This window comes from Nuphar pumila, chromosome 15 (assembly GCF_984573655.1).
Source record: "Nuphar pumila chromosome 15, dmNupPumi1.hap1.1, whole genome shotgun sequence".
Classification (NCBI taxonomy): domain Eukaryota; kingdom Viridiplantae; phylum Streptophyta; class Magnoliopsida; order Nymphaeales; family Nymphaeaceae; genus Nuphar; species Nuphar pumila.
Genome location: NC_143263.1, coordinates 26,769,627 through 26,789,773, shown reverse-complemented (window position 1 = coordinate 26,789,773; position 20,147 = coordinate 26,769,627). Strand labels below are relative to the sequence as shown.

The following is a 20,147-nucleotide window of genomic DNA, read 5'->3' as shown; positions in this document are numbered from 1 at the left end:
TAGAGTTCTGGATTGTTACCGTGGTTTGATGATGCCAATGGAAGGAACCATTGAAAATTCAACGAACTTTGATCCCCTAATGGGGATAAAGTAGACAACAAAACTCTAAAATGGACTTTTGTAGGTTATTCTAAAGGTTCAAAGGGGTATAGTTTATATAACCCTAAAAAAGGTTTTATAGAGTAGGGGATGACAAATTTCTAGAAGACAATGAATGAAAATTTGATCATCAAGAAAATGATGTATCATTTGACATCATAAATGATAATGGTATGCTATTAAATAAATCAAGGATCTATGTGTCATTTACAGAGGATCAAGAGACAACTATAGATGATGAACAGTCTCCACAGTTCATAAACTGCATATAAAAGGTCCAAAGTTCTTCCATCCGATTTGGATGATTACTATGTTCTTGAAAGAGAAACTTTGTTATTTCATTGATTTAGATGAAGTTGTTGATAATCTCAGCTTTTAAGATGTGATTAGTTTTCATGAATCCAATGAATAAATTAGAGCAACGAAAGATGAAATTGACTCAATAAAAAAAATAGAGTATAAGAACTGACAACATTTATGATAATCACAAGATAATTGGTTTTAAATGGGTCCTTAAAAAGAAATATAAAGCTGATGAAACCATTAATAAATTGAAAGCATGATTAGTTGCAAAAGGATACACTCAACGTAAGGGCATCGATTATGATGAAACTTACTCGCTAGTGGTAAAATTTGCATCTATTCAAATTATATTGGCCTTAGTAGCATTCTTTGACCTTGAGTTACATCAAACACATGTAAAAACAATCTTTCTGAATGGTGAACTAAAAGAGATTGTATATATGCAACAACCAGAGGGCTTTGTTACAAAAGGTCAAGAGGATAAGGTGTACAAGTTGAAGAAATCCTTATACGGTCTTAAGCAATCACTAAGGCAATATATGACCTTTCATAAGGTAGTTACCAAATTGGGTTTTGTTATAAATAAGTTGGATCACTATTTATATGTTAGGAAAAGTGAGATTAAGTTTACCATTTGTGTCCTTATATGTTAACGATATTCTCATAGCAAGGAATGACATGAGAATGGTTATCGAAACCAGGACTTGACTTTCATCTCAGTTTGACATGAAAGACTTGGATGAAGCATTATACATGCTTAAAATCAAAATCACAAGAGACATACATTATAGATTGTTGCACTTAAGTTAAGAAATATACCTTGACTATATTTTGAAGAAATTAAAAATGAATAACAATAAAACCAAGTTAACCCCTATTGTAAAATATATGAAATCAAGTAAGAATGATTGTTCAAAAGATTACAAGAGAAACTTGAAGTCCTTTATGCTCAGAAGGTTGGTATCTTGATGTATGCTATATTGTGAGTCTAATGAGTAAATACCAAAGTAGTCATAGCATTCCTTATTGAGAAGTAGTAAAAGAATCTTGAAGTATCTTAAGGGAACCAAGGGACTTAAGTTATGTTACCAAGCAAAAAAGCTAGAGCTTATTGGTTATTTTGATGTCGACTTTGCAGGAAGCATTGATAATGAAAAATCAACTTTCAAATATGTTTTTACTTTGGGAGGTGTTGTTGTTTCTTGGTCTTGCAAGAAACAGGATTGTGTGGCATTGCCTACTCAAGAAGCTTAATATATGGCTTGTAATATGGTTGTGACCTTCAGGGTATGAATTGGTCACTTCTTGAGTGAGTTGAGGTAGAATATCTTGAATGAACCAATTTAAATATAATGTGATAATAAAGCCGCAATAAGCCGGATGAACTCAAGAGCTCAGTTAGTTATTTACGTTCGACAGACATGCGAGGCCGATTCATTGATTTAGGCAATTACTGAGGATGTCTTTGCAAGACATGTGAGTCAAATGGAACTCGGGTATGTGTAAATTATCATGAGTGAATAGCTCATCTAGTGTGAAAAATCCTCATGGTGTTAGTATTAAAATATGCAACATGCATGAATAGAATACAAGGTAGTGAGTGTACAAATGCAAAAATCAATTTGAGTGGTAGTAGGCTTTGTAACACTAAATGTTCCTAAAAGGCATATGGCCAAGTGGGAGATGTTAGGATTTGTGGCCATAAACATCTTGATCCTTTAATTAAGAAATAATAAATAGTCTTAACTGAGAGGATCCAGGACCTTTGAGGAAGGGCCACCTCAATGACCTTGGTATCCAACGCATGCATGAGAGGTCGACCCACCTCTCATGCATGTATTTGGAAAGCCTCAATTGCACTGAGATTCATAACTATCATTGCATGATAGTGTTGAAATGTGAGGATCAAGGGGAAGTTTTCACCAGGAATAGGAAAGGACTCTAGCTAGAGTTTATAAATGGGGCACTCTTGTTCTCAATTAACACACATACCAAGATGAAGTAAATGAATGATACAAAGAACCATTTTACCTAATAAGATGTGAATATTTCATTCCTGGAGATTGAAAGTGTAACAATGTGCTCCTCTAAATCTGACCTCTTCCATTCATCGATTGTGATCATGCCTTCACAAAGAAGGTGGCAAGTGGACTCTTCATGCTTGCAACAATGGACAAAGGAAGGTTATACTTTGCTTTGTTAGAGTGGCAGGTTCATAAATTCTTAAAGCTAAATTTAGGTCCATGTATCTCAACGCAAACATCATTATTTCTTTTCAATCAAAAGAATCAAATCCATCTAAAATGCAGATATTGCTAGAACCATCACATTTTATAAATAATTATTCATACAAGATTCATATTGAAAAGGTAAATGTGAGACCTTTTATTATTCACCTTTTCTAAAGCAAGCATAATAGAGTCATTATCATTTCACTTTGGTGAAAATAGTAACACTCAAAATTGTTTTGCCTGATTAATTCTCAAGGAATTGACTTTGATTGGTGAAACTAGTAGACTATGTAACCAAAGATAATTTGGTATTGTACCTTTGTGTACAATAATTCTTTATAGGCTGGTGTACACCTACTATTACACCTTGTGTGAATTTGGAACATAATGACATACCTTTGGGTGAAATCATTGTTTTATAAAATCACACACAATCGCAATATCGAATATCACTCTTAATATGATCAAAAGATCCCTCAATCAACACAACTCGAATCACTTTGGTGATTTGTAGCCTGAGTTGATCGAGATCTTTTACCGTAAGTATATCTAAAGCATATTACAACACAAAAAATAATGCATACATTCATAATCTCATACTTAAATAGTCATGGATAACATAAAAACAACATGAAACACACCTTATATTATGCTAAAATCACCAAAAAAAGTATGAGATTAATGATAAATACAAGCTTTTGAGAGTCATATATGGCATTGGGGTCTTAAAATAACTTAAACAGGTCCTTAAAGACCTTGAACCGATCACTAAAAGCCCTAAACCGGTCATAAAAACCCTAATTTAGTTTAAAAAATCATTGAACCGATCCTAAAAAGTATGAATCGGTCAAAAAAAAACTATTAAACTAGTCTTGAAATGCCCAAAACTGATTCTAAAAACCTCAGAACTGTTCTTTGGATGCCTGAATCAGTTTCAGAATGGCTAAACCGGTTGCAGAAACCCTATAACTAGTTTTTAGAATATTTCATAGATACTAATTTGAACATAAGAGTAATTGTCTAAGCCTTATTACAACTGATAAATTGAGCCTCAATAGCTCTCAAAAATTTCTTTACAGTCATGCAGTGAGGGATTGCACATCGAATATTCTTAGTCACTTGAGATTGCAAAATCAATAAGCTAAAGCTATTTGAGCGTTCTCACTTTTCAGAGGTAGCCTTATGATCAGATGTACTTTGCTTTATTAAAGTGAGAGGTTCATTAATTCTTAAAGCTAAATCTATGCCCATGTATCCTAATGTAAACACCACCATTTCTTTCCAATCAAAAAAATTAGATTCGTCCAATCAAAAAAATTAGATCTGTCGAAAATGAGGATATTGCTAGAACCGTCACCTTTTATAAATAATTGCTCATACAATATTCATATTCGAAAAGTTAATGTGAGACCCTTTATTCACCATTTATAAGAAAAGCATAATAGAGTCATTATCATAATAGAGTCATTATTATTCCACTTTGGTGAAAACAATAATGCTCAAAATTTCTTCACCTCCTCAATTCTCAAGGAATTGACTTCAATTGGTGAAACTAATATATCATGTAACTGAGGCAATTTGACACTATACCTTTTGGGTACAATCATGCTTCATTTGTTGGTGTACACACATACTATTACAGCTTGTGTGAATTTGAAACACAATGACCTACCTTAAGATAAAATCATACACAACTTTAATAGCAAATATCGCTCTCAACACAGTCAAAAGAACCCTCAATCAACACAACTTAGATCACTTTGGCAGTTCCAAGAGTGAGTTGATTGAGATATATTATCGTAAGTATATGTAAAGCATGTCACAACATAAAAAATAATGCATTCATTCATAATCTCATGCTTAAATAATCATGGATAACTAAAAAACAACATGAAACATACTTTCTATCATGTTAAAGCTACAAAAAAGTATGAGATTAATAATAAAGACAAGCTTTTATGAGTCATATATGAGATTGGGGTCTTAAAATGGCTTAAACAGGTCCTTAAAGACCTTGAAATAGTCACTAAAAGCCTTGAACCAGTCATAAAAACCCTAAACTAGTTTAGGAAACCACTAAACCGGTCAAGAAAATCCATGAACTGGTCCTAGAAAGCCCCATACCAGTCCAAAAAACATTGAACCAGTCCTAAAATATCCTGAAGCAGTTATGGAAACCTTAGAACCGACATCAGGATGCTTGAATCAGTTCCAAAATAGTTGAACCGGTTTCAGAAACCCCATAACCGGTTTCCAAAACCCTTGAAATGGTACTTGAAGGACCAAATCCTTTCTATTTCTGATGGGTCGAGGTAGTTCAGTTCTAGACTTGATTTGATCCATGGTATTGACCTAGTCCACCCTAAAACTATAATGGTCTTGGACTGGGTCTCAATGGTCAAGCTCAAACCCAGTCCAACCAAAACCCAAATACCAGGTTTGGGTTTTAGGACCGAGTCCTATGGGGTCACGCATGTACTCGATCCACCTGGAACCCCGTAACAGGTTTGGGTCTAGATCAGGTCCTCCCAAAATGATCACAAACCCAATCCACTTGGAACCCCATAACGGGTCCGAGTCCAGATCTGGTACTGTCACTACAAGAAACCTGTGGATTAGCGACAACCTAAATCCGTCGCTAATCCGTCGCTAAGCCGTCGCTAAACAGTTTAGCGACGAATAGAGGCCATCGCGAATTTTTGCTCGCTAATTGGCAAAAAAACTTATTTGTCGTTAATTCCGTCGCAAATTTGCGACAGATTAGCGACGGACATTATCCGTCGCTAATCTGTCGCTAAATTTTTAAAAAAAAATAAAAAAAAATTGATCCCTGTCGGGCGGTATTTCGGCAGCAATAAGCCGGACTTATACCGCACCCGACAGGGATTTCACAGACTTGTATCGTCCTCCGTGAACCGGTGCTCTCCGGCATCGCCGTCCTCCGTGAACCGACGTCGCCTTCCTCCAACAATCGCTCAGCCTCGTCGCCATCCACCGTGAAACGGCGTCCTCCGACGTCGTCACCGTCCTCTGGTGTCGCCGTCCTCCGTGAAACGGCATCCTCCGAAGTCATCGCCGTCCTCCGGCGTCGCCGTCCTCCGGCGTCGCCGTCCTCCGGCGTCGCCGTCCTCCGGCGTCGCCGTCCTCCATGAAACTGTGTCCTTCGAAGTCGGCACCGTCCTCCATCGTCGCCGTCCTCCGTCGTCGTCGTCCTCCATCGTCGTCGTCCTCCGGCGTCGCCGTCCTCCGTCGTCGCCGTCCTCCGTCGTCGCAGTCCTCCGTCGTCGTCGTCTGCCGGCGTCGTCGTCCGCCGGCGTCGCCGTCCTCCAACAATCAGCCTCATCGCCGTCATGCTCTCCAGCGCGCTCTTCGACGGGGAGAGAGCGGTTTAAATCGCGCAGTCGATTTAAATTTCGAACGAGGAGAGAGGGAAAATTTCGCGCTCGGTTTAAATCGAAAATTAGCGAGGGATTTAGCGAGGGAATTTTTCCGTCGCTAATTAGCGACGGAAAAATTCCCTCGCTAAAATGGTTTTCTTGTATTGAGAATTAGCGACGAAAAATTGTTGTCGTTAATCTATCGCTAATTAGCGATGGATTAGCGATGAAACAACCTTCATCGCTAATCCGTCGCTAATTAGCGACGAATTCATGAAAAAAGTTTTCTCTAGCTAATTTGTCGCTAATTTGCGACGGAAAAAATCCGTCGCAAATTTCCGTCGCTAATTAACAATTTTCTTGTAGTGTGTCTCGATCCATCTGAAACCCACTTATTGGGTCTGGCTTAGGATCAGGTGCCTTTGGGGTGGGCTTTAACCTGATCCACGTAGAACCCTCAGAAATGGGTCTGGGTCCAGTTTGGGTTCTTCCTAGAGACTGGATCTACTGTAGTTTGCTATAGTGGAACCTGATGATTCCCATTCCTTGAAATCGAAACCCTTTGGCTTCTCAGGGTATCACACACCCCTTCTTCCCATCTGATCACCACCGCTAGTGGCAGCCTTTGATTACCAGCTGGCTTCGAGCTCGGTCGTTCGTCGATAGTTATGGCAGCGGGAGATGATGTTTCATATGGGGTTCGACCCCCTTGCACCTACAAACATCGGCTGCCACCCACGGCCGGCCTCCACCGTCGACGACTCACCCACACCATGAATATGCACTGATAAAAAATATATATATTCGGTGAGCATCACATGGATGCCGACACACCCACACCCCAAATATGCTAGTGAATGCGCGGTGTGGGCTCATAACCCAATGCTGATTTAAATGGATCAGGCAGAACCACTTACTAGAAGCGGCCATAGACGATCTGAAATGAAGCTTTGATTGAGGTGGATGGTCAGCATTCTCCTCAACCAATCGATGACCTCGATGAGTCCAGATTGTCACGTCAAAAGGTGAGCAAGACCCTTGAACCCAGATAGAGATATCACGTAGGTAGTACTCATCACACCACTACAGGTCTCCTATTTATAGGAAGATCTGGTTGGAGGTCCATAATTGGCATACATGAACAATTATGAGACCTCGTAACTGTCCTATAACCATCAAAACCCAAGAGCCTCTCCCATGTTATTCCTTGACGTGACCATATCAATATGGGTCACATCTAGGTTGGATCCGATCTGATTCAAAATCCAACACATCACTCTTATTCGCCATCCTAATTCGACTTAGGTTGAGGAGTGGATGAAACTCATGAACTGTCAGAGATCAAGATCAATTTGACTTATTCCCCATCTATTGAAGGCTATGGTCTGGAGGCATTCTTCTAATGGGGGTGGGGCCTTCTCAATAGCCACGTATTATAGAGCCTTATGCCCCATCTATTGAATGGCTGCCAAGTGGGGCCCTTAATTTGTGGTTCATGTCTACCTCCTAGAGGGTCTGCTGAAACAATGTTGCTCACCTAAGAGACTTGCTGGTTGCCAAAAATCTAAGGAGGCTGGGGAAAAAGTGGTGTCATGTATGGAGGTGTTGGTTGCTTATTACTTGGAGATGGGTTTGGATGGAGCTCAATAGAATCTTCAGATTCCTTTTGTCGCAAATAGATGGGAATTAAGGAGCAGAGCACGTCTGAAATGGCCTAAAGACGATCTTAAATGGATGGGCAATGGCAGGATTGGCCCTTAGTGTCATATTGTATTTGGATTGAGGTCTCACCCTCTACGTCAAAAGGGGTGACATCTAATCACCTTTTCTGTGTTTTGTATCGAGGTGTTTCAGAAAAAAATGTTCAATAACAAGACATAATGTACCTCAGTGACCATTTCAATCTTGAATGCATTTTTGTATTTTTTTTGCTGTATGTATTCTGCATGTTTCGTTAATTGCTAGCAGTTGGCTATCTCTAGCTGGGGCACTGTTTTTTTTTTCATGTAACTAAATCTTTTTCCATCATCAGGTACACCCCCATCATTATGGTGACTATAATACGAGATCGTTTGTTTTCTGGAAAGTAAGCATCAACCTTCCTGCTGTTCATATTCCAATTTCCAAGTTGCCAGATTAGATTGCGTAAACAGATATAGGGATTGCATGCCCAAAAGGGCTTGGCATACCTTGCTTTAACCACTCGAGGTTGGGCCCCACCACCTCAACTGGGGTTTCCCCTCGTTAAATATTCAAAAAAAAAAGATATAGTGATTGTGTACTTATTCCAATCTACTTCCATGATAGGGTGCTACCAAACCAGGATGTTACAATTTCGACTGCCATGGTTTTGTTCAAGTAAATAATACCTTCACCCTTGGTGCTCCCTTACGGCCCCTTTCCATTGTTGATGACGTTCAATATGAGTTTCATGTGCGTGTAGAAAAGGTGAGTGAACATCTCTCTCTCTCTCTCTCTTTCATATGTGGTAATATTTGTATTGGAAACAATTAAGATAAGATATTAAATTACATTATAATATTTTTCATTAAAAATTTATTAAAGAACATTGAAACTTGGTTTTGGTGACTCTAGACATAGAATTTGGACCGAGTAATCAGCAATATCCTTTTAGAAATAAAGGACTTCTGTTCGACAGCATTGCACCATTTAGTAGCTAGTTGTTCGGATACATTAATCATTACCACTCAAGTGTTAGGGCAAATCTTAGTAGCACTACTGCAAAAACAAGTTAGTGGTGAGGCTATTTCATAAGAAAAAAAACAATGATATGGTCAAGTCCATCATTCCATATAATCAAGGCTGATTCCCTCCAATTCATTGAGGAAAAGCAATTTAAAAATTCCATTCTACTTCCAATAATTTTTTGGGTTATTTATAAGAGTTATATGGTTGTCATTTTAATTCAAATTCTTACCTAAAAATTTGAAATTTTGAATCACGCACAGCTATCGTTATCCAAATTCATATCCATAGGAACTATTCTCCCTTTAAGTTTGATTAATAGTTACCACAGATTCAAAACTATACCAGTGTTACACTCATTAAATTGATAAGTATAAAATTTACTTTTTAAGCATAAAAAATCATCATTTGAGTAAAAATAGGAAAGGCTAACTTAGGAATTAACAACGGGTAAGCCTTTGGTTGACCATAAAATAAATGACGTATGCATTTGAATTACCAAACCTTTTGGGTATGATTCTGAATTAAAAAAAATTGGGGTTTCTCTTAGTAAAGGGTATAATATTTGGTGCTACTTAAAGCATCAAATTATATGAAACTATTGAGCTGCAAATCATAGGTTCAAGCTTTATCATCTCAATCTGACCGCCTAGATGTATTCAGGAAGGTTTGTTTGCTGAGCTTCAAACCTTGGATCATGCTATTTTCAAACAAAAAATATGTTTTTCTTAGAGTGATAAAATTTTACTGCATTATGGACAGTTAATTTTTAAATCCCTTAAAAAACCTACTTATGTGTCACAAACATATGATTGAAAACTCATTTCTCACTAACAAATATTGTAGATCACATCCTTAAGATTTAATTTACAAAAAAAAAAAACTAAAATCCATGATTTGTAATTTCCGTTTCATTTACAGGACCAGATTACGAACAATTGGTGGCTGAGTATTGATGGCAACCATATAGGATATTGGCCAAGCACATTGTTCAGTTACATGAATGGGTGGGCCACCCAAGTTGAATGGGGAGGGGAGCTTCTAAATACATATCCAGATGGACACTTCACCAACTCCAAGATGGGCAGCGGTGAGAACCCGTATCATCGCTCGAGAGAAGCCAATGATGGCGAAGTAGCTTACTTCAAGGATGTTGGATACATAAATGGTGATGGAAAATTTATGTTTCCAAATGGGGAGCTCAATGACGTTACCACGCCTAGCTGCTACGGCTACGTGAGCTACGGGAATGAGAATAAAGTCCGTATTAATTACATCTTCTATTATGGTGGTAGTGGGTTTGGAATCTATCCATGCAACCCACCCTAATTAAATGTTCATATACTTATTTAGCTGAAACTTTTTCAATTATGTGGTCAAATGTTGTGGACAACTAATAAAGCCTGGAATTCATCTCTAAACTTTTTTTCAATGCCTGTTTTTTTTGTGTAAAAGGGTATGGGCTGTTTTTTAGGTGGGAAGGTATCTTTCATATGAATCCCACAACAACAACAACAACAACAACAACAACAACTACACCTTCATCCCAAAACAATTGGGGTCGGCGATATGAACCAAAAAAGAAAATCATTCTGGGTCTTCCACATGAATTCTTCTTCTCCAATCATTTCTATCCAATGTCATGTCCTCGGTGAGGTTCAAAGCATTCATATCCTTTCCTATCTCCTTCATCCATGTCTTCCTAGGCCTACCCCGACCTCTTTTAACTAATATATTTTCTCATTTCTCCATCCTTTTAACTGGAGCATCATTAGGCCTTCGCCGAATATGTCCAAACCACCGTAAACGATTCTCTCTCATCTTATTTTCAATGGGTGCAACGCCTACCTTCTTATGTATCTCCTCGTTCCGAATCTTATCTTTTATTGTATTTCCACACATCCATCTCAGCATACGCATCTCAGCTACACTCATTTTTTGAATATGCTGTCTCTTGGCAGCCCAACATTCCGTACCATATAGTAAAGCGGGTCTAATAGTCGTCCTATAAAACTTTGCCTTCAACCGCAATGGCATTCTACGATCGCACAACACTCCAGTTGCACTCTTCCATTTCATCCACCCAACCTTTATCCTATGATTTACATCTCCATCAATTTCTCCATACTTTTGAATGATAGATCTCAAATATTTGAAACAATCATCCACCAATATTTCTTGCTCACCAAGCTTCACTACACTCCCATCACTACTTCGTTGCTTACTAAACCGACATTCTACTCAAGCCAAGACAACTTAACCTTGACAGGTTGACTTTCTCTATCTTTTTGGTTACTTCTTTCTTGCCTAGTTTCAATCCATTTGACTTAGATCGAGCTCACTTAAGGTAGGTTTGAACCTAGTTGGACCTAAGTTAGATTTGATCCATTTTTTGCTTATATTTCTTTATTTCTTTGTGTTGATGAGCTGTACATGAGACACTTTTGGTTGCGATTGTACCAAATGGATGTACCGGCCATGACCTATGAGCGCTTCTACACTTGCGTTAAGCCACCTCTACTAGATTTTTTGTAGGTTTGCACGCCACTCTCTAGTTTAAGTTATATTTGTTGAAATAATTATTGTGTATGGTGAGATTTTTTTTATTGTATGCTTTTTTAAAATGATATTGGGTCCTAGTTCTTGGTTTACGTCCTCTAGGCCACTGCAAGCTTGCTTTGGTGTTCATGCGCGTACCCTTGCAACTACCTCTCGATATTTATGGTGAATTATGTGTCAAAGGGTCCTAGTCCTTGGTTCACACACTCTAGGCCAGCATAAACTTGCTTCGGTGTTCACACATGTATCCTTGCAACAATTTTTCTATTAAGTATATATATATATATATATATATATATATATATATATATATATATATATATATATATATATATATATATATATATATATATATGTGTGTGTGTGTGTGTTACTTTATGAAATTTACTTAGTATAATGTGTGGTTTCATTCATTAAACCCTACTTTATGCACTCTATGTAGCCTGATGTATGGTTTCATTCATCGAGCCCTACTTTACACACTTTACTTAGCTCAATGCTTGATTTCATTTACCGGCTCTGGTTTATGCTATTTACTTTGTTGTTGTGCTATTATGTGCACAGACTTCTGCTTTTAAAAAAATATAAATACAATGTAATAAGAATACAAATTGTAAAATCCCAATTTTAAAGTTTTGAAAATGGTGGGAACCTTCAATTGAATCTAGAAATAATACCTATAAATTTTTAGGATATTTTTAATAAATAAAATAATAATAATAATGAATTTTACAAGAAAGAAGTATAAAAATATAAAGTAGCATAAAATGAAATATAAGAAACATCCTATAAAAAATTAAAGTTGATTCGAGTTGATTTAAGTAAAATTTACATTTAGAATCAAATTTTTAAAAAAGATAAAATGTAATAAAATACTAATAAAATTTATTGAAATAAAGTCAAATAGGATTTCAAACAAATTTAAGATAATTTGATATATATGTAATGTGAATTCAATGTACATGTGGGTTTGTCTTAGGGCTATCAAAGTATGCAATTGAAAGGGGTTCTTGAAAGAAAGTCCCTCTAAAATTGCATTTTCTTAAAAATCAGTTTCTCAAAAAATAAAACATAAAAATTTCAAAATACATAGGTTATCTAATTATTTTTCTGCAAATTTTGATTTGGGTTAGTAGATCATGTTAATATAGATGCTTTGTAAAAAATTGAATGATTTCCATGGTCGAATTTATTAAAAATTATGTATTTTGTGTTATTGGGTTTCTAAAAAAAATCAATAGTTTTAGCAAATAACCAAGATATGTCTTAGTAATTTTATGTAAAATTTAATTAAAACTTGTAGTGTTTATGCATGTGAATAGTCTAAAATGGTTACATAATTTACTTATCTTTATTTGTATGCAAGTTATGTGATTTACTTCGTTTATTATGAGATTTACTGAAATTATTTCTGAGAAACTAAGTCCTATGTGAGGCGGGTTTGTTTTCCAGCCAAAAGACTGCAAAAATAAGATTTGTCTATGGCATAATGTTTTAGTTTAGTGTAGTTAAAGATTCATACATATTCTTTCTTAGTTCATATAAAAACAGTTAGAAATATGAAATTAGGTAGCCCATTTTGGCCCCACCCGAATGCATATACTCGATATTACGTATTTTTGGAATGATACCCGACCTATAAATCGCTCGTACCTCTCTCGTTCGAAAGAGTTTTGATGAGCGGTTTATTGAATTAGAAAGCTAACAAAATTTTACATCTATTGTAAAATATTCAGCTTTGTTCATAGGCTAAACACTTTCTTTGATAGTCAGAACAAAAAAGTATAGGTCTGCATCAAAATATTTATAACTCCCTTATACAGATGAATTTTTATGAACAGTTTATAGCATTGGAAAGCTGACAAAATTTTCTATAGACTGCGAAAAATTCAACTCTAAGTACTGACTAAAAAAAATTTTGTAGCTTCTATAATAGTAAAAAAAAGTTTGACTTTTTGCAAGTTGGAATCGATCCCTGAATACTTGCATAAATATCCCTAAATATGCATACCTTTACAAATACTTTTTAGCCTGTGTATACTCTATAAGGATCTGATTTTCTAAAGGGAATAACATGCCTAACCATTTGGGACATGATTGAATGCTTAATGAATAAATGTACTCACCTATATGGCCACGCGCTAAGGGACCGTAAGGTCCGAGATGGGATCCTAATGACAATGTTATGCTACTATTTCTGCTATATGTCCGCAATGATGTGAATATATGGATGCATGCAAAGTTATGATAATTTGTCACATCTTATCCAAATGTGAGCATGTTTGTAAAACAAAAAATATGGCATGTTATCGAATGCAATATTATAAATACACATCCATTGCTCGAAGTGGCTGAATCCTCTTTGATGAATTCAATCATGAAGTTGCATGTAAGATATTTAATTTAAATAAGCGAAACATGCGACATTAAAGCAAGGTCTTGTAAAGAAAGGGAAGTGGTACATGTGGCTTCGTGAAAATATGTTTTGAGAATAGAAGGTTGCCCCTCCTCACCCATGAAGATAGGAGAAACCCTCTGCAATAGACTGCAACATAGAAAGAATAAACTCATGAGTGAAAGTTTGATGCATTGGGATGGTGGTGTTGGGAGCTTTTCTCGCTCTTGTTGTCCCTCACGAGAGATTAGTGAAATGTGTCCAGTCAGACCAAAGCCACTCTTGTATAAAAAAATTGCATGTGTCGTGACCCTGATCCAGGTATCTTCCTATGTTTGTACCCACGGGGCTAAGAAGTGAAACCTAAATGTGTGTGCATTAGATAAGCATGACATGCATCATATAAGAAAGAAAAGATAATTAAAGATAAGAACTAATTCATGCATAGGAATGACTTATGCATTGGTAAGTATATGCATTTTTAAATGTTTATGTATTTTACTTTATTAAGTTTGAATGAATAATGAATATTTATTGTTTTTTCAATAGCATGCTTACTTGAGATGCTTGAAATTCATGTTGAATTCTTCTATATTTAATTTGATTAATTGCATGAATAGTTGATGAAATTTTTACTTATATATTTTGTTTTGCTTGTTTAGTATAGTTTCACCCTACTGAGACATTATATGTCTGACCTTTTAATTTTAATGTTTTTCAAAAAGTGTGTAGGTTCACATGTAACGGCAGGAGGTTGCGACGGGGACCGAGTCATACCTTTCCCAAACCTCTGACGTTTTGGATTGAGAGCAATTCAAATTGCTCCAGACTCTCATATTTTAATTTATTTGTTAATTGGGCATTTGTAATTAATTTTGGACAATTATAAACTTTTAAATTCAAATTATGAATTTTTTATTTTATAAATATGTACGAGAAGTAGCATACCAAGTTTTAGTCCTAATAGATTTTTTTTTCTGTTATTTTGCTAAAGTGATTAAAAATATTTCAAACTTGAATTAACATTCACTTAAATCTTAATTTAGATTCGAATTAAACTCAAATCTAGTTATAATATTCAAGACATATTTATTAAATCTGAATTCAAATTTAGATCCGATTTAAATTTGAATTTCTAAATCAAAATTCAAACTGATAAAACTTCAAATATTGAAATCAAAATTCAATAAGTCTCTGAATTGAAGTGTACACTTAATTCGAGTCTTGACTAATATTAAAAACTCAAATTAAATCTCATTTTCAATTCAGTTTAAATCTAGGTTAAATCTAATTAAAAATCAAACCTCTGATTCAGAATAAATTCTCAACTTGAAATTTATTATGAATCTTGATTAGTGCTTGAATTATAATTCAATCTTTATCTTAATTTTGTATAATATTTTAGCCTTAATTCACCGTTATTTTTCATAAAATATAAAAAATTTGTAGGTTTTACACAAATAGTGAATGAGAGTTATCAAAAGCTTTGCCATGTTCAAAACATTGTTTGACAGAGAAACCCCTATTAGAAAGGTTTCAGATTTGCATAAAATCATATTTACGTAAATATCTAAGTCACTAGCGTAAGGTCTAACTAAAGCTTAGGTTTCTGATAAACCATGAGAGTTAAAACATACGTACAGTGGTGCACATTTATCTAAAAATGAACATAGCATTTTCTCCATTAAACACGAGAGATGCTGCCAAAATTTCTGACAAGGTGCTCTCCGAGCTAGAAAGGAACACAATGTTTTCTTCATTAAACAAGAGAGATGCTACCGAAATTTCTGAAAAAATACTCACATAAGCTAGTATGGTGGTACAATGATGCCCTCGTCGTTGGAACCCTTACAGGATGACTCATTCCATTTTCACCTTCAAGGGGCATCATACTCGTAAGGGCCGCTGTGCTAGAGTAGCTATTGTACCTTGTTAAGCCAGTGCTCATTGTAGTTAAATACGTCCGAGTAGCCGATCAAAAGTGATCCTTGATTATGCATGCATTTGTAAACTACTGTTACAAAAACAATACTAGTAAGCATTGTTGTGCTAGAGTTGATTATCCAGCCATAAGGGGTGAAGCACTCATGAAGACCATAAATACCAAGAGGGATATCTGCATGCATATAAAAAAATATAATGATAGTCATTGTCCATACGGGAACCCTACCCATGCTTCAAAAAACTGATTTGGGGTTGGGTTCGTATTTCTTTTCATATAAAATGCACTGGATTGCCTATGTAGCACTCAACGTTCTAATAATAAAGATTATAATGTCGAACCCTTTTAGGACTTATGTTCATCGAGGCAAGCAACGATGGTACTACCTCGAGTGACATTCTTTATCTTATGAACCAAAGAGTTTAGGTGGTCTCCTAATCACTCGTAGTTAGAAGGCTGAGTTATCCCTAAGACCATGGGGTTGACCCTGCTACTGCAATAGTAGGATATATTCAAACGAGCTTAGCGAGGTTTATCTTAACAAAAATCTATTAATCCGTTATGGACATAGTCACTCTGGCTTCTCAGTGACACAAAAATATATAGCATAATAAACACCCAAACAACTTCATTTAATGTTGAAGCTAGGTTTTCCTATGTACCAGAAGGTAAACTTATAATTATCGAAACAATGCATTAATTATAGGTACACTAATGAATAAATGTACGTTAATACTACTCATGCACCACCTTATATAAGGTACTGATCTAGGTATACTATTGGACTGATTGGGCAAAATACCCAAATTATATCCACATAACTAAGCTAGGCTTGATAAGCTCTTGCTTTGATCCATGGGATACCTATAAGCTAAGTCATGGCGACTTGAGCTACGATATTTTCAACTGCGGCTCGTGAAGTGGCCTTTTATGTCTTTAACATATTATACTTGTTAGAATCAAAATATTTTTCTACCAGACCAAGAATGGTTTTAACCCCATGTTATGGGGGAATACAAGTACTGAATCTACATTATGATATGTTGAGCAGGTCTTCATAATTTATTGGATATTTTGTTTGCAAACTCATTTTATCTAGTACTGCTTTGCTAATTTGTATTGTTTTAATAAATAACTCTTTTTGGTTTGCTTAACTAGAATATTTTGGTGGACAATGAGTGATTAGTCACATACTTGTGACTTGCCCGACATCTTCTAAAACTGATGGCTAACTATTGTCTATTTTCATTGCTAAAGTCTTTTCTAAATTTTTCTATAAAGAAAAATAAAATTATAAAATTTGAGCTACAATCATGTATGTTGTCAAAAAAAAATCGGTTTTGACCCATTCACGTGTATGATTAGAACGCTTATATGCCTATATGATTATGTTCTAAAATATGTTTTTGAAATGAATGCTTATGTGTCTATGTGATTAGGTCTTGAAAAATATATTTTTAATATGAATGCTTATGTGCCTATGTAATTAAAATTTTGAAATATATTTTTGAAATAAATGCTTATGTACCTATGTAATTAGGTCCTGAAAAATATATTTTTGATATGAATGCTTATGTGCCTATGTGTTTAGGCTCTTAAATATATTTTTGAAATGAATGCTTATGTGCCTATGTTATTAGTTATAAAAATTTATGTTTTTGAATATTAGATTGTTTATTTTTTGTGAACGTTAATTGAACTAAAGGCCCAGAGGTTGTGGCATTACATGAATAATAGACTATTATTGAACTGGTCTTTTATTTTTGTGGATGTTAATTGAACTGAAGAACCAGGGGTTTTACCATTAAATGAATAATAAACTATTATTAAACTATTCTTTTATTTTGGCATATGTTAATTGAACTGAAGGTCGAAAGGTTGTGGCATTAAATGAATAACGAATATTTTCTTTATGTTTTGAATGGGGATTTAATTAAGTTTAGATTTTTTGTGATTTGTTACTATTGGATGAATTTAGTTGATCTTTTAATATGTGGCCTCAAGTATGTCACATGTGTTGTTTTGGGATTCGTAAACTCGAGGTTTATGAAGTTTTCCATTTTTCTTATAATTTAGATCTTGGAAAATGATTTTTCAAGTTTGAGCCTATTGTCGCGCACAGTAAAAACTTGTTGAGAGTACAACGAGGTAATTGCATTAGCTTTGAGAAAATATTTCTCTTAAGTTCAAGATTTTAGTGTAGCTTGTTGGGTAAGACCTTGTGTACATAGAGGGTACGTTGAGAACTAAAATTAAAATTGAATTTTTAATTAAATATAAAACAAGTTACACAGATTAGTTTGGTTACACCCTAAAAGATGGGGTAACTCATCACCTCGAGTAACTTGATTCTCGCCTAGGAGCAAGCTTACACCAACCTCGTGGAATTATGTTGAGTTTCCAACAAACTTCTTCTCTGCTGGTGGTAGCATGTTTGCTCTTATGGGTCACATCTTGGTTACTAGGGTGGACGAGTCCCCAACCACGGTGTGACTTAGGGGACACAAACTTTTGTTTTGGTGATCCAGCTACATACGTTAGCGGTAGTGCACTATGACCTTCCTCCAAGAGAAAGAACTCCATGACAAAGGATTCTAGACCTTGGTACTAGTGAAACTGTGTTCTTGTGAGATATAAATGAAATATTCAAAACACTCATAGTTGAAAAGACATGGTCATGTAGACCGGCGAGCCTATAGCGACCTGAGGCAGTGGTGCCCTCGTGGATATAATAATTTTATAAAAACCTAAATTAGATGTTATGTGCATTGGTAGAATGCAAAAAATGAATTTAAATGAAAAATAAAGAAAAGATATGCATGCATCATAGTTTGTGTTTGTTGGTTACCTCTTAAAATAGAGGTTGTGTTGAGTCAAATCCCTCAGGGAGTCGGGGTTTGAGACTCGTGTTGAGCCTTGGACTTCGCTGGAGTCTAGTTTGGTTAGGTGACCTACCCATGTTTTCTACCGTGAAGTGGGTGGTTGTGTTTTATGTTGAAAGGTGTGGTTTGTTTCACCCCTGTTTATTTTTACCTTTTTTCATGTATCCACGTGTAGGCAGGCATAGAGGCGCCGACTAATGCATTGAACTAGAGAACATTTGAAGCTGGATTGTGGACTCTTCTTCGTAAGGATGCTCTGTGTTTTTTAGAATGCTATCAAAATTGTTATTTGGATGTAAATTTTGTAAAGGAGCCATGACTGTTCAACATTGAATTTTTGTATACATCAATAAAAAAAAAACTGATGAAAATGTTATACTTCCATTGTGTATTGAATTCCTTTCAAAAAAAATTTAAACAGTTAAAAATGTTTTTGGATGTTCCGCTCAGTGCTCTACTTAAAAAAAATAGATTGGCTCAATTTTTCAGGGTCCCACATTTATCATCTTTATTATAAAACTTAGCTTGTCCACCATCATTAGGAAACTCTCCTATCTTAACACCATTAGGAATCTAAATAGCTATTGGGCTTACAAGATCCAAGACTTTCTTGGGTTCTCTAAAAAGAAAAATTATCTCCGTGGAAAATGGCAGAACATTTAGGTTTTGAAGGATATCTGGCTAAACATTAAAGGGTTATGTCACAGATGTGTTCTTGGTGGTGTCTCACAAGAATGTGCACTTGAGTGACATGTGGTCTTCATCGGCAAGATGGGAGGTGGTTTTGGACAGGAACCTGAATGGAGGGGTGTTGCGTGAATGGCTTCAATTGATGACTGAACATTACACACATTCCGATTGATAAGGATGACACCTGCGTTTGGAAGTTTGCTCTGGATGGTAAATTTAGTGTCAATTCATGCTGCTATGTGCTTTGTAATACATCTGTCTTGTGGCTTCCTGATGGTGTACTTTGAGAAACTGGCTTCTCCCCAAGAGGGTCATTCAATGGATGTTTAGTCCCATTCGACAAATGAAAGACTAGAGACAATTTAATGAGGTTGGACTTCCATCTCCCTAGCATATAACATATGAATTGTTATTATGATGTAGTGATTTTCAGTCGCAGCATGTGTTCTCAGAAGCTCATTTAGTCTAAAAATGCATACCATATGGAGATAAACCACCCTAATACCTCACCCTTGTCCCACAAAAATTGTGAGATATTATTCATTGAACACAGTCTTATTCCTATAATCCTAAATGATCTTTTTTTTTCTCCTTCCTAATCACTAAGCTAGGAAACCTTTAACCAAAAAGAAAGAGACCACCTACATCTATCTCAACCAATCCGTTCTTGCCATCTCATTTATGGATGGATCCAAATCCTTGGTTTTGGTATATTTGGAAATGATGTCTATAACTGCTAAAAAATTCATAAATGAGGGTCTGGTCTTTCCAATTCAGCATCTGGCAATGGAAATCGAAGCACCCTTACCATGTAGAAATTCTTACTCTCCCTAGCCTTTTAGAACCTAGCATCCTAGCCCTGTTTAGGTAGGTATAGCCTTACTAAATCTATCTAACCTGGAGAGGGACCCATATCCCTTATCTCTCTCAGCCTCTTGGAGCCCGCATCTAACTGAACTGTTG

General features: G+C 35.8%; 1 protein-coding gene across 1 annotated transcript in view; it reads left to right on the top strand.

The window, feature by feature from the left end:
• The window catches only part of LOC149814898 (uncharacterized), a 30,962-nt gene that overhangs the window by 3,840 nt on the left and 6,975 nt on the right, over nucleotides 1-20,147 (top strand). The window contains exons 4-5 of the mRNA XM_089990439.1: nucleotides 8,318-8,458; nucleotides 9,638-9,976. Coding sequence (XP_089846565.1) covers nucleotides 8,318-8,458; nucleotides 9,638-9,976 — 480 coding nt within the window. The remainder of the gene's footprint in view (nucleotides 1-8,317; nucleotides 8,459-9,637; nucleotides 9,977-20,147) is intronic.